Genomic DNA, 14,205 nt, shown 5'->3' on the forward strand with positions numbered 1-14,205 from the left:
CCAAGGCCCATTGCAAAGAAAGCAAAGAAGCCTAAAGATAAGGGAGAGGAAGAGGCTACGAAAGAAATACAAGAGAAAGAGACAGAAAAGATTGTTAATGAGTCTGGTGAAGCTGAAGAAGAGAAACAGAGGAGCGAAGATACAATAAAAGTTAACGATGATGATGATGGAGATGGCGATGATGTTATTGTCACGCATCGGATGCCCAGTGTTGTTACCATGCCAACAGGAGAACACAAACCTTTCATACGACAAGACCCTGTTAGTTCTAGACAGGTTTCAGATCAGATGTCTTCACGATCAGCAAAGAACAAGGAACAGATGCCCGAAAGAGAGAAAGTTGAAGGTTCTCTTGTTTTGTTGTTTCGGTTTTCCCTTTTCTTGACAGTGATTTTGTTTATTTCAATTCTCGTCGTTGCACATTTGTAAAGAAATCGCATGTATGGTAAATGACCATGAATTACTGATTTACTTTTTGTAGACGCAAAAGAGCCGCAAATGACCACATCATATTCGCCTTCTCAAAGAACTGCTGAAGAAAATACAACGACTGCTCTACTGAGCGACGAGAATCAGACTGCTGATAATAAAGACGAAAATACACTAAATGGAGACAAGGAAGCCAAGGGTAAAGAGGAAAATGAAGAGGAAGCTCCAGTGGAGGATGATAAGCCGGAAAGACGTGATTCACCTGAACCAAGTGATCCTCAGTTAGTGACGTTCATTGATCCTGATACAGGCGAGGTGATACAAAAACCACTCAATGAAGTCCCGATTGATGCCGAGATTCTTGAAGACTATGATGATGATGATGATGAATTAGAGGGGATGGATGAACATACTAGCACCCAAGCTGAAGATCCAATGTCGTCTTGTCGTAGTATACGAAGCGATCGCGTACAGAAAAGTGTGACCTTTAGCGAAGACCACATCCGAACATCTCGACGTAATCGACAGTTCCCCAGTCTATACACCTCTGGCAGAGATTCCCCAACACTTAGATCCCATAATGCTGGCTTAGTCTTCAAAGAAACAGTGTTGCCTGTTTATGGTGACCCGTTGAGAAAAACGTCCAAGAGCTCGTCAGGTGTTTCTCCGCTAACAATATTCGCACTTGCGAAAAGTAGGCGGGAACACACACCTACGTCGAGTAACGTTAGAACTCGGTCAGCGGATGGACGCTACAGACAAAAACACGGTACAACAGATAATTCCAGTCTAAGAACTGATGAGGTGAACCAGGGTGATTTTGACCTGAATGATGAAGATCTTGCACGGCTTATCGATACCATTAGTCTGCAGACTGGTGCAGGTGGACATGAAACGCCAGGATCATCGAGGCCCCCAAGCGTTAGAAAACAAGGAAGCACTCTTATGCGCTGGTGCATACAAGCGCTCCAGAAACCGGACCGGGAGGTCCTTTTCCCACCCAAGCCAACGCGGCCAAGTAGTTCACCAAGTGTTGCTACATCGAAAGCGACAAAGAAAGCGGAAGAGACCCCTAAAGGTGATAAACGTCTTCTCTTTTGATAGCCAGTAGATCAGTGTGTCATATACTTCGTTTTTAGTAAGAACTCTAAGTGATTTTCGAAAGAAATTCTCCTGGTTCGTCGTTAAATCAACACCTGAAGGATTTACATTCTGTAACCATTTTGGCCAATATCTTCGAAATATATATGTGTTCTATTCGGAGCATGACATACAACTTGCTACGCTTCTCTTGGTAAGATTTTCTACGAGCGCACGTGAATTCTCCCAGTTAAAGGGCGTTTCGGTTATTTGCCCTCCTTACTTAATAACACAATTAAGTAGTTCCGTAGGAGGATCACTCTTGTATCGAATGATGTCCAAAATCAACCATCGCGGTGAAAAGTGACGTTTAACAATATTTTTGCCTATTGCCCAGTATTTCAGGATTACCATGTTTTCACATTTTTCTCTGGTAGGTAATATACTGTACCTGAACAAAAAAGACTCTGAGAAAAGACCACAAACTGCCGACACTGTTCGCAGTAACGCCACGAGCCAGGAAGAACACTCGATGTTCCCGTATGAGAATACCCCATCGCGAAGTAAAGGAAAGAAGCAAACTAAGACACGTAAGAGTGCCACACCTGCCAGGAGGAACACGTGGAAGCGCGTGTCTTCTGATGAAGATGGTCAGTAAAGCGTTTGTAAAGTGTGGGAGGATGCTATAGCATTTAGATGGGATCACTAATTCTCTTTCCTAGCTGCTCCACAGCTCCTTGTTAATCATTTAAAAGAATTGGCGTTATATTAAGATAAAAGCGTAGTTATGAGTTTATTGAAATGAGTTAGCAGTGATCTCATCAAAAGATGTTTAGGTTCGAGACCTTACCATCGCATTGTATTCTTAAGAAACATACTTTACCTTCATCCTCACCTTTTCTCCTCCTAAGAATGTAAATGGCTACCTGTCAAACCGGACGAAATATAATTCGGGTGCCAGTGGTCGCTATATTTGACCCAAGCCATCCCGGATGTTGTAGGCCATTTGTTACATAATAAAATGTTATTGTATTCTTTTTCTTTCATAATTCGTCCTTGTGATTTCATATCAAAATTTTCTGCGCTATCAGTGATGTAGGGCATTTTCTTAATAAATGGAATTCACCCTCATGCTTGTGCATAACCCTCTAATGCATGTATACTTTGTTTCCAGAGGATTTCTTAGATGCCTACCAAGCCATGCGCTCCAGTATAGGCAAACACGATGCGGATAAGGTAAAGAAATGCTTCAAATATAGGTAGATTACGGAAAGTTGCATAGTTTTACGAAGTTAATTTGTCAGTGACGTTTAATTTTTTCCAAAACATTAAAATCGACTTTTGCACCTGCAAAACAAATTACCTACCACGAACATCGATCTTACACTGTAGCTGTTGTTGTTGGAAACTAAGTGCGTATTGAACGAGTGAGGAAAGAGTGAGTTTTGGATTTGGATTGGATTTGTGAATTGGACTGGATCTGTGTCATCTTTAACAGTTTCCTTAATCCTTTCGTTTAAGCTTAAATCGCATGGTAGAAAGGTATTTGTTGACCACAGCTATAATAAAATTGCTCTGGTTCTCACTCACTTCATATCTGTCTTTATACCAACTGTGCGTTTATTTTTGTTGCAGGATTACATGAAGGATCTACTCTCCGGAGAATCATTCGAAAGGGAGAGGTACCAAGTATACCCTTCAGTTCTTACCACACCATAATTCCTTCACATTTCCCTTTACTTTCTCCAACGCTTTGCGTCTTCTTATTGTGCAGTTTCCTTTGCAGTTTTTTGTTTCTCCCATCTATCACTAAATTTTAATTTGGTCTTTTGCCTCCAGACTCTCAAATTCGCGCGACATCCCAAGTTTAGATACAACCGACTACGGTGGAAATTGGCAAAATAAGGTTTTAGAAAGGTAAGAGTTCATATAATTAGATTTGTGTTGAGCGCTTATTGATTAAATGTTATTAGACTTATACTTATCGCAATAGCTAATCGTAATAAGGTGGGACATATGAAGGAGGGAATAGAAAAAAATATACTTTTATCCAGCCTCAAACGTGGAAAATTGCGGGTTGGTTGGAAAAGTAGATAGCGGAATCAAAAGGGGCTGATGAAATACCAGCTCATTGTCGACACACATTTAATAATTCCTCAAAGTGAATACACCTTTTTAAGCTCAGTGTTTCTTTTCTTTCCTTTTCTTACATAGTCTCCCATTTTTATACTGCTGTGTAGTAGCTTTCATTGAGTTAATATCGTAATTATTGTTGTCAGGGCTTATCGACTGAAGCAACAGCGTTTGGAAAGACAGAAAAGTGCCAATGAAAGGAGACAAGCTCTCGATAACAAACAGAAGGAAAGATGGAAAAACTCGAGTCGCTTAGAGTGCGGGCAAGGTATTCTTTTGACGAGAAGTCTTGCTTTCAGTTTAGTTGAGATAAAGTAATTTCAGCATTTCTTGTCTTGCCGTAGCATGTGCTTCGGTTCTGTCCGTTGCTTTTCTTCACCACTAGAATATTTACAATCATATTGCTTTATAAATTGGTTGACCTATAGTCGGGGTTTTTTTTTTTTCAATCCACCCGCAGAACAACCGCCTAAGTCTGACCCAGTGTTGGAGTTCATCACCCCACCCCTCGTAGATGATCGGGATACGTCGCCCTCGCCCTCTCTCAGTCAAACTGAAATCTGGAAACTGAAGGAACAAGAGTTGTCAAACGAACGTCCTTTCCGCCTGAGGCTTAATTCCCAGCCTGGAGGTGTGCAGCTTACCCCATTGGCTAAACGTTTAATGGACCTGAAGACGTGTGACCATGGCGTGTCGGATGTTGCAAGTGTCCTACCTAAGCCCCCTCCGTCGGCCTCAATCCCAAGCAAATGCAGGTAAATTGTGATGTGATTTTTAAAAAATGTTCAGTCCGCTTAAAAACTGATAGCATGTTTCGGACTTTGGTAAGTCTTGTTATTCAGTCCAGGAGTGTTTCCATTTCCGTATTTCCAAGGTTTCACCATTTGTGAGTTACAGTATTGATTTTCCCTATGTTTTTTTTTTGCTTGCTTGACTCCTTACATCAAATTACCTCATGGAATTGCTTTTTACTATTCGTATACATACATTTCAACAAGTGCAAACTTTTATTTATTTATTTATTTTTGTAATGCTTTTCTTCACTCCTCAGTCGCTATGTTCTCGTGGCACAACCGGAAATCAAACAACCTCGTGCCCAGGCCACAGCAGTTGAAGAAACTCTTCTGATGTTGCGTTTTCCAAAGTCACGTGTAAGAAGACGTCATAATAGCGCCACTATTCCCGAGCTTCACGCCAATCGGAACGTTCGTGCAAGGACTATCTTCGAAATGTGACGTAAATTATCCGAACTGAACAGAATTGCTTGGAATGGGAGATGTTGTTCGTCTGTATCTCTAGAATATTTGATAATTTTTTAGAGTAAAAATTGAATCAAGATGACAACAGTTTTCTATGTTATTGTAAATGGAAGGGAATCTTCTGCAATAGGTACTAAATAAATTTGGAAGTTCATTTAAGATTTTGGGGTTTTCTAATATTCTGTTGCGGCCATTCAAAACAGCGGAAACTAAGAGATATATGTGTATGTCCAGCATCATTAGAAAATAGGAATTGCGAGGTAAGCGGCCAATTTAGACAAAGAGAGATGGTGCAATTTATGGCCCCCTGTACAGCTTGTACCACGAACCCTTGTCAATGGCCTCCATACCCGGCAAAGAGACCTTCAACGAACAAAGGTACTTGATCATTAGAGGTGGTGTTGGAGGAAGGGTGGTGACGAAAACTCTACATCGAAACTTTTGTTCTTGAGAATCTCAAGTTTACTCTGGGAAACGTTCCAAATTTAGATCATTGGCTGAGGTGAAGATAGAAGAACGCTTGAGCCGGATCCTTTACTGATGAACCACGTTCTATCTGGGAAAGTAAATTAGACAATCTGCGAGGAATTTTTACCAATTACGCTGGTTTTTATGTTATGGTGAGCATAACCAAACTTAATTCGTAGTCATTTTTAGGCGAAATCATTTGTATGCTGGGGCATGATCTATGTTCTTCTGTTGAGTGACAGCTGCCACTGCAGCGTTTCTACGTTTTGACAGAGTAATTTTGCAGACGATACACCGGGCACAGATTTGTTGAATCATACTAGAAAGTTAAATATATCTTGTCTACGTCGTGTCTGCATGAAACATATAGGAGCAGCCTGATGAAACAAAAAGCGACATTTCAGAGATCTGGAACGTATTTGTCATCTGAAATTGTTGCTACAATTGTAAAGATGAGTTTAATTTTCTCTTTTGACTGTTTGATCACCTTCATTGTAGCAGCTTGAGGAAAAAAAGTTGCTTCTCTTTAGCTATTGACTTCGTTAATGCTTGCCGAACTCAGTAGTACCGGCACCTTAGAAAAAGACCGAGTTCTTGACAAAAGAGGTGAGTGAAAGTAGTCTGGAAGTTTTTTCACTTTTTTTTCCACTCAAACTATAATGCTTTGGATTAATATATTAGAAAGAAAGAACTACATCATTTTGTAAACGAATATAAGATTTGAAATTCTTGTCAGCAGCAAATATGATTTGGTAACTAGTGTTCCAGGTTTGGTAGTCTGATATGTCTGTGAGTTATCTAACAATTTAAACAAAACATTATTAATTGTTCATGGAAGTGTAAAAGTTTATTGTGATTGCAGGAGTGTGATTTACAGAATGGAGAAAAGTGGTATATGTCTGTTTCTATTCGTGCTTCAGCTGTTTCCTGTAAGAAACGTTGATGGCCGACAAATCCCTGACCGTAGACCAGTAACACGCCGGGCAAAAATTTTGATTCTCGGAGCAGGTGTTGCAGGAATTGTTGCAGCAAAAACTCTGAAAGAAAACGGCATAAATGACTTCTTGATCCTTGAAGCTCAGGATTACATTGGAGGACGTTTCAAACAGGAGTCGTTCGCAGGAGTAAAACTTGAAGAAGGAGCGAACTGGATCCATTATGCTAGTGATAAAAAGAATCCTCTATGGGATCTTAAAGAAAAACACAATCTGAGAGGGATTTATACCAACTACAGTGATGTTATAATTAGGTAAATCTTGGAAAGTGTTGTTGTTCATTGTAGTTTTATAGATAAATGTACGTTTCATCGTTTGTCTCGCGATGTAAGAGTCACGCTCAATCAGGGTTTTTTCATAAAAAGAAGCTTACCAACCTCTTAGTACCTCAGTCACATATATGGTATCCTTTTTTTACACATGAATTTCAATTTCGAGTCGCTTCGGCTAACATGTGTCGACGTGCATGCATGAAATATCAGTGTGCTGATGAAAAGCAAAATTCTCTTCAGATCTTTGCCCGATGTTTTTAAGTTGATTTCATATCAAAACCCCGAATTTCCAGTTCTAAAAATAGTTTGGTAAAATTGGGCAAACACACATTGCCCTACTAGCAAGGTACAGCGACGGAAAATGCATTAGGTCAAGCCATTTTGTAATCCTAGATGGTGCTTATAGAGAAAGCCACGGTTCCCTTAATGCCAAAAATACATACTTCCCGCACGTATTTTTGACGCGGGTTGTTCCATAGAAAGGCATCTGAATAGCTGTACTTCATCAACTGTTTTGATTGGTGATGAACTTTTCCTCAGAACTTTCTATTCTAATTGCCTCCAGAGACGAACGAGGGCGAGACATCACAGACCGTCACTTACTGAAGCAGTTTGCTGAGGCCGAAGAGAAGCTCGAAGAATTATCAAGAGAAAGATCTAACGATCAGCGACCAGATATGTCCGTAAGGGCCGCACTATCGACTGTTGGTTGGAGACCTGACACTCCAGCTAAGAGGGTTATTGAATACTCCGTCCTGGACTTCGAGTTCGCTGAAAAACCAAAGATGGAATCATTGAGGGGCTTTGGATCTCGCTCAGTCGACTTCTTTGTTGCTGATCCTCGAGGATATGGAAGTATCTTTCTAAACATGGCAGATGATTTTAAAGACAAAATCCTTTTGAACAAGGTAGTTAAGTCTGTTTTTTACAACCGCTATGGTGTTAGAGTTAGTACTGCGGATGGAGAGACATACTTTGGAAGCTATGGACTGTGCACGTTCAGCACAGGCGTGCTGTCAAGTGATTCCGTCGCCTTCTCACCTAAACTTCCTCAGTGGAAAATTGAAGCCATTAACAAGATTCCATTGGCGCACTACACGAAAATTTTCATTAAGTTTCCCTTTAAGTTCTGGGACAGCCATGAATTCATCTTGTATGCTCACCGTGTCTGGGGGTACTACCCAATATGGATGGACATCGAGGCACGTGACATTTTGCCAGGCTCAGCCATCCTGCACGTGACTGTCACAGGTGAGATGAGCCTCAAAGTGGAGAGTCAGCCGGAATCGGAGACGCTGAAAGAGATCATGACAGAGCTGAAGAAGGTTTATGGCGCCAATATCCCAGAGGCCGAAGGTAGAGTAGTATATATTTATAACTTAAAGTTGAACGTTAACTTTGATCAGAAAATAAAAGGTTACACTTGACACGGTCAAAGCCAGGTTAGCTAAGTCTCTATTAAGAACTCAATCCTTGATTCTTGAGACTTTCTAGAATCGAGGAGGGAGTGAAATTTCGTTTCTTGAAGATCGAGAGTCAAGTTTTTGACGATCCACTTTCGAGAAGCGAATAATCAGAATCGAGTTTCGAGGATCGAGCTTCGCAACACGAGCGAATTTTCTCGCTGATCTCGAGCAGAGGCGTTTCGAACTTGCAATATGATGATGTATAGGATGCTTGTTACGGCCTTTTTAACGTGGTTACATTCCTACGCTTTTCAATGAATCTTAGGTATATTCTACAGTAAATGGTCCCAAAACCCTTTTGTCCGTGGATCGTATGCAAACGCCGAGGTTGGAACTACTGCTGCAGACTTTCATAACTTGGGAGGAAAGTTGGGCAAGCTATATTTCGCTGGAGACGCAGTTGATCCCGATTGGTGGGGATTTGCACAAGGCTCCTACTTCTCTGGAGAAAAGAAAGCAAAGGAAATCCTTCAATGCATGAAAAACAACTGCGAATTATTTTGGCCTAAAGCGAATGTTGTTCAGGAAGTGTACACGAATCCATGACGCTGCTCTTCAATTCAATGGATGATCGACCATTGTTTTATCAGATCTTTGAATGACTAATGTATATTATATGATTGGACACATTGAAACTCACTGTTTTCTGTTTGCGTGCGAGTTCTGTAGCTTTTTTATGTGAGATTCTTGGAACTAGTAGAGGAGCTTGTTGCCAAGTATTTCGTTTACATTACATGTTTTTTTATCAACCATCATCACTTCTTTGTCAGTTTTGAGATGAGATTCAGTCACGATTTCAAGGTAAAATGTTTTAACTCGCTGTACTTTTCATCACTGAAATAAAATGGTCATCTAAATTCTTCAGTACATGATCTCGCAAGAATACTGACTCGCCCTAAGGTCGCTACCCACTGAGTTTTTCACTCGAATGTTTTGTGATCGTTGTGAATGATAACAATCAATGGCAGGGTTTGTTTCAGAAATTAGTCAAAAAGGGCCCTATAGGCTCCTTTATTTAGTTTAGGGGGGCCCTGTTTAAAGAAAGGGGGCCCAAGAGAGGGGGTACCCCAAAAGGTGTTTGGACATATGTGTGTGGTCTTGTCCATGTAAAACCGACGAAGAGAAGGCAATTGGGGGTCAGAGGCTTTAAAGTTTAAGGCAGTACTATATAGCAGGTGTCATATCAATGATGTTGTTTGTTATGTTCTTGTGTTTCAATAAAATAGTACTTCGAAATTGTATTATTCCATGGGCAAAACTTTTACGCCCCGTTTGACGAGTACACGAAAGTTTTAAGCAGCATTCCTTTTGGTTTGCAAATCCCGCGGAGCCACGCTTTAGAATAAACTCTGCAGTAGAAGATGTAGAATGTGACCTTTGAGCAGCACTGTCCAAGATTGTTTTTAGTCTTTGATTTTCCTATCTTTTCAAAGAATGTTAATGTTCAGATCTTGAAATGATTTGTTTTTGAAGGATGTTAACCAATCGGAGAGCTTTTCCTCAAAATGCCATAAGATATATCTGTCCGCTTGCAGCATTCGCGCAAAACTGTTTATAAATAATTTCTATATTTTGCTTCATAAAACGAGCAAAGTTCACCACTTTCGAATCCTCCTTTGAGGAGCGTTTTGATTGCATAATATTTTAACCAGCATGATCGTCATTTTAGTCACTTTTATCTGTATTTTGCCAAAATATTTCCTTTGCAGTTTGCATGTGTTTCGTGCAGACTGCTCATCGTTGAATGAATTTCAAGTGATTAGCTGACTGATCCAGGGATAAGTCGTCGGATCCACAGTCGTCGAGATCAGAAGGATGAGGATGTCATTTAAGGCAACGGTCATTCGCGGTGAGTTCCTTGTGTTACCCCACTTGTATTCTTGTACGCACTGATTCTTGAGTGCTACACGACATCAGAAGGCTTAAGCGAATTTACATGAAAGCACTTCAAAATCTTGAAAATAAACTCCAGACAATTTTAATGTTAATGATTTGCATCTACATTGTATGCTCTAGATAAATGGAAACCTTTAAAATCGCGAAAAAACTGTATTGAATATAACCTTTTTTCTCGCTTAAAAGCCTATAAATGCTGCATATAAATTAAATTCTTTTCAATTTTTTGCCATAAAATCGAAGATATTTAGGGAAAATCTCGACAGTTGATGGCGTTTGTAATAATTATCTTTTAGCAAGAAAACCACCGACGATATTTTGCATTGTCTTGTTGCAAACTGCAGGAAAGGCTTCTTTATTTTTATCATTGGAGAGAGGTGTTCTGTTAGTGCCAAATTGATCACTTCAATCATTCAAACCTGCAATAATTTTTTGCGCCGAGTAGTAGACCTCTGTTGAACAATGTGTGAATAGATAAAAGCTATGAGATTACTTTATAATGGATATACAGAATAATTATAAACATCATATGCAATTGTACCGACGAGGCAACTTATGTCTTTTTTCCTACGGTGCTTTTTTTCTTCTTTTTTTATTTAAGTTTTCGTTCTGTGATTATAGAACCACATGCAGAAAAAGAAACAGTGACAGCAACAGGGAAAGTACGATTGACAATAGTCAAAAATGTTATTATCTTCCATCAGGGAAATTTTGTGGGAAATAACGACGTTTATTCGCATGAAGGGGAGGGTTGCATCACACTTAAAGTATTGTATACCTGGAAAACTTAATTGCAACGCAGGTTGAGATAATTTGCATGCAATCATTTTTATCAATGCTTCAAGATTAGCAGACCGCAAAACTAAGGGTTGATTCGAGTCTATCGATTCATCGAGGCTACCGTTTCCAGTTGTTAACCGTTCGCGAACATTACAACTATTTTCGATTCAAGACAGAGAGGGGTTGCTGAATTAACAGATGGACAGGATGAATAATTCTACGATTTCTCAGAGCTTATCGATTGATTCTACTGAAAAAAATAATTTCATGTCAACGAGTGGAGTCGTTAGCTCTTTGGCAATCTTCAAGGCTGTCTTGGCTGTCCTGGTTGCAGTGCTGTCCTTAGTCGGCAACACCATCGTCATCTTTGTGGTTTTTACCACCAAAAAATTGCATGCCAACACCTATTTTCTAATCGTAAACATGAGTATCAGCGATTTGCTCTACACAGCTGTTGCCATTGAGCCTTTTATCGCCGGCATTCTTGAACGCCCCTTCCCTTTTCGCGGTTCTTGGGGAACATTCATTTGCAAATTTGTAAACGCGATGGGGTTCGGTATGATTGCTAGCTCTGTATTGACACTGGCAGCTATCGCTTACGATCGCTTCTTCGCCATTGTTTTCCCACTGAAAAATCTGAAGAATAAGACTTATCTAAAATGGATCGTCGCATCAATCTGGCTGTGTTCTGCCCTGGTTATGTCGCCGATGATGTACGCCATGCGGCTGCATGAAGATAACAATACCTCTTACTGCTACGAAGACTGGTCGCCCTATTTTGACACAGATATGGCCGCCAAAACATACACTGTTATATTGTTTGTTGTAATTTACTCGATTCCGTTCCTAACCATGTTCATATTTTACTCACTTATGTCCTACATTTTATGGTTTCGTAAAATCCCCGGCATTTCTGACGAAATCACCCGGCAGCGTATTGTGTCAGGAAGACGCAAAGTGGTTCGAATGCTCATTTTTATCCTTGTGTGTTTTATACTATGTTGGTTGCCACTACAAATATCCACTTTTTCTGTTTATTTCGGCGACGCTGAATTTCCTTTTGAATTCTTCTTTGCCTGCGAATTTTTGATAAGAGCCAACGGGGCTATTAACCCAATTATCTACGTTGTGTTCAATGAAAATTTTCGTCGTGGGTTTAAGAGAGTTCTGTACATGGGTTGTAGGTCAAAATTAAACGTTCCTATTTATGTTTCGGCAAAAACAAATTTCCTCTCACTGACGAGCAGTAAACAATCTAATCAGGCCAGCTCTAACCAAAGGTTCCTGTATTTAAGGGAGACAGTAGTATAGCTTCAAGGGAAAGTTTTATTGTACAAATTTCAACCGATGGTAATAATTTCTTCTCACTAAAAATTAACCGGTATACTGCGTATTTCTCTGTACCAAACGATGCTCAGTTTTTAATTTTCCAATGCATAAAACCCGAGATGTGTCTTCTAGTTTTTCGCAATTTGTATAAATCGAGTATTTTACCACAATTGGCTGCAATGTCGCAGTTTTTTTTACCACTGTGATGACGAATGTCGTTGTCGATAAGAGTGTAGACCAAGCTAAACCACTATCGAATTGTTAAACCTACTAAGTACAGGAACGAATCGACTCAAGTGAAACGATTATGCGTCGATGTAAATAGAATCTCATTAGAGTAGTGTGCTTTGAGACATTACGCTAAAAATGTAGAAAAGTAGATAAACCTTGGTGAAACTAATATTAAGTATCTCTGAGCTATGAGAGTATATTTGACGAATCCAAAACGTCGTAACAATTTTGATTTCCACCATTTTTTTGTAATTTAATTTTAGCTTCATCAGACATTTTGTTATATGTATTCAAATACAAATAGACTAAGCAGACTTCAGTTGTTGACCTAAGTTGGACGTGTTTTGATCTAATTCGTGGCAAATATTTACATAGAGTCAATTGAGAAATGTTAATGACTAGAAGAAATGATTGAATGTAATAAAACTGTATTGACAAGGGAAGTTGAGGGTGAACTACCTAGTTAACATGTCACGGAATCTATTTTTTTTGAAGTTGGTTTCGAGGTAGAAGCCGTTATTGAGGATGGATACGTTGACAAGTTAAGCAGTGTTGTAAAGTTCAAAACTTGGCTGGCGGCCACTACGCTCAGAATATGCTTTCTTCTGTATGTTAAATATTTTTGATAAGAACAAGAAAAAGTATCCTTTAAAAATTGACCTTTAGCTCCTCCCTTCAATTTCAAGTATTATCCCACCAAGAAACAGATAGGAAAAATATGAATAACTCGGGAATTGTTGTGGAAAATGTATTCAAGGGTGACTGGTGAGATCAAAATAATAGACAAATTAATTATGCATTCATGATTGTCCCACACCTTCGGTCAGTGTGACATGTGCTTCGTGGAGTTACAGTGATACGTTTCTTCCAACGGAAACTCGACATATTCTGCCAGTTCCCGTGCACATACTTGCTCCAAAAAGAATTTTCAAGACTTATGTTTCCTCAAACTTGTTCAGGAGCGGAAAACTGAATACGTTTGGATTTTGCAGGAAATAAGCGAGGTGAGAGAATGAAGTGTTTGCTCGATTATGCGATAGTCCAGCTAAAACCTGTCTCCTGATCAATATTTTCAAGACTATTAAAACGTCTTGGTATTCTAGGACCTCGACGTTCCCACAAAATTTTTCTTAAATGTTGATTATATCGATTCCTTTAGATGTTACCTTCATTAAAGTTTATGTCGTCTTTCAGTTGGGTTTGTATTTTCCTTCTCTGTTTTGCAATCCCTTGTGCCCTCGCGCTGTATGCAAATCTATTTTCGGTAACTAACAGGCAAGTATATTCACCGTTAATCAAAGACTCGCAAAAATAGCTCGTACGGTTTTTAAAGCTATTAATCACGATTATGCTTGCTTAAGCATAACAACGTTACCAGATTTTAGTAAACACTAAGTGCGATCTGGAGGGAACCGACATTCTAAAACTGTCTAAGGTCAACACCACGGCTTACGGACTGAAATCGTGGCGTTACCTAGCGCCAAGGCTGTGGAGTCTGCTACCAGAGTCACACAGAATTGTTGGAACTTTTAAGGCCTTTAAAAACAATATGAAGAAAATTAACCTTTTGGGCTTTTAACCTAACGTCTTGCTTATTTTTATATTATTGTTAGCACATAATTATGATTATCGTCTTTACTTTTTAGCATAACGTAGAATTATTTGAGATTATATTTTATGATCCTGAGTTACACTTTTTAAAAGTTTTGTTCATATGTTATGGTATTAATTTTAAATTTAATTTTTATGTGGAATACCCTTCGATTAGCTGGTGTGTCGTTCCATTATGTAATGTCTCACCTGAATAGCCAAGCGTACAACGCAATGAACTTGTTTTGTATTGACAGTATTGTATTTAATTGTTTTG

The 14,205-nt window shown here is 39.4% G+C and overlaps 3 protein-coding genes across 7 annotated transcripts in view; all 3 read left to right on the plus strand.

Moving 5' to 3' along the window:
• Positions 1 to 5,060, plus strand: part of LOC113684840 (uncharacterized) — a 51,268-nt gene extending 46,208 nt beyond the window's left edge. For all 4 annotated transcript variants that reach the window (XM_089207690.1, XM_089207689.1, XM_089207691.1 and 1 more), the window contains 9 exons: positions 1 to 346; positions 482 to 1,507; positions 1,947 to 2,159; positions 2,684 to 2,745; positions 3,145 to 3,191; positions 3,349 to 3,426; positions 3,789 to 3,910; positions 4,103 to 4,397; positions 4,694 to 5,060. The exon at positions 1 to 346 is cut by the window's left edge and continues 12 nt beyond it. In XM_089207690.1, the coding sequence (XP_089063816.1) occupies positions 1 to 346; positions 482 to 1,507; positions 1,947 to 2,159; positions 2,684 to 2,745; positions 3,145 to 3,191; positions 3,349 to 3,426; positions 3,789 to 3,910; positions 4,103 to 4,397; positions 4,694 to 4,877 (2,373 nt within the window). In that variant the 3' untranslated portion in view covers positions 4,878 to 5,060. The remainder of the gene's footprint in view (positions 347 to 481; positions 1,508 to 1,946; positions 2,160 to 2,683; positions 2,746 to 3,144; positions 3,192 to 3,348; positions 3,427 to 3,788; positions 3,911 to 4,102; positions 4,398 to 4,693) is intronic.
• A 141-nt stretch (positions 5,061 to 5,201) lies between these two features.
• Positions 5,202 to 9,341, plus strand: LOC113684841 (uncharacterized). Of its 2 annotated transcripts, XM_089207695.1 has the most exons (5): positions 5,202 to 5,521; positions 5,868 to 5,975; positions 6,232 to 6,618; positions 7,202 to 7,992; positions 8,368 to 9,341. In XM_089207695.1, the coding sequence occupies exons 3-5, from the start codon at positions 6,248 to 6,250 to the stop codon at positions 8,646 to 8,648; spliced, it is 1,443 nt and encodes a 480-aa protein (XP_089063821.1). In that variant the 5' UTR covers positions 5,202 to 5,521; positions 5,868 to 5,975; positions 6,232 to 6,247; the 3' UTR covers positions 8,649 to 9,341. The 2 variants fall into 2 exon arrangements, with proteins under 2 accessions (XP_089063821.1, XP_027058041.2); XM_027202240.2 differs by having other exon boundaries at positions 5,202 to 6,618.
• An 872-nt stretch (positions 9,342 to 10,213) lies between these two features.
• LOC113684819 (tachykinin-like peptides receptor 99D) lies at positions 10,214 to 12,774 on the plus strand. The gene has a single exon (XM_027202218.2). It carries the CDS (start codon positions 10,977 to 10,979, stop codon positions 12,087 to 12,089), a length of 1,113 nt encoding a protein of 370 aa, XP_027058019.2. The 5' UTR covers positions 10,214 to 10,976; the 3' UTR covers positions 12,090 to 12,774.
• Positions 12,775 to 14,205: the final 1,431 nt, after the last annotated feature.

The sequence above is a fragment of the Pocillopora damicornis genome, chromosome 5 (assembly GCF_964200805.1).
Source record: "Pocillopora damicornis chromosome 5, jaPocDami1.2, whole genome shotgun sequence".
In the NCBI taxonomy this organism is placed as follows: Eukaryota; Metazoa; Cnidaria; class Anthozoa; order Scleractinia; family Pocilloporidae; genus Pocillopora; species Pocillopora damicornis.

Excerpts from the sequence above, each read along its gene's own strand:
- LOC113684819 (XM_027202218.2), top strand. The coding sequence starts at position 10,977 with ATGGACAGGATGAATAATTCTACGATTTCTCAGAGCTTATCGATTGAT.
- LOC113684841 (XM_027202240.2), top strand. The coding sequence starts at position 6,248 with ATGGAGAAAAGTGGTATATGTCTGTTTCTATTCGTGCTTCAGCTGTTT. Across the intron at positions 6,619-7,201 it reads TACAGTGATGTTATAATTAG|AGACGAACGAGGGCGAGACA; the intron begins GTAAATCTTGGA and ends AATTGCCTCCAG. Across the intron at positions 7,993-8,367 it reads CAATATCCCAGAGGCCGAAG|GTATATTCTACAGTAAATGG; the intron begins GTAGAGTAGTAT and ends AATGAATCTTAG.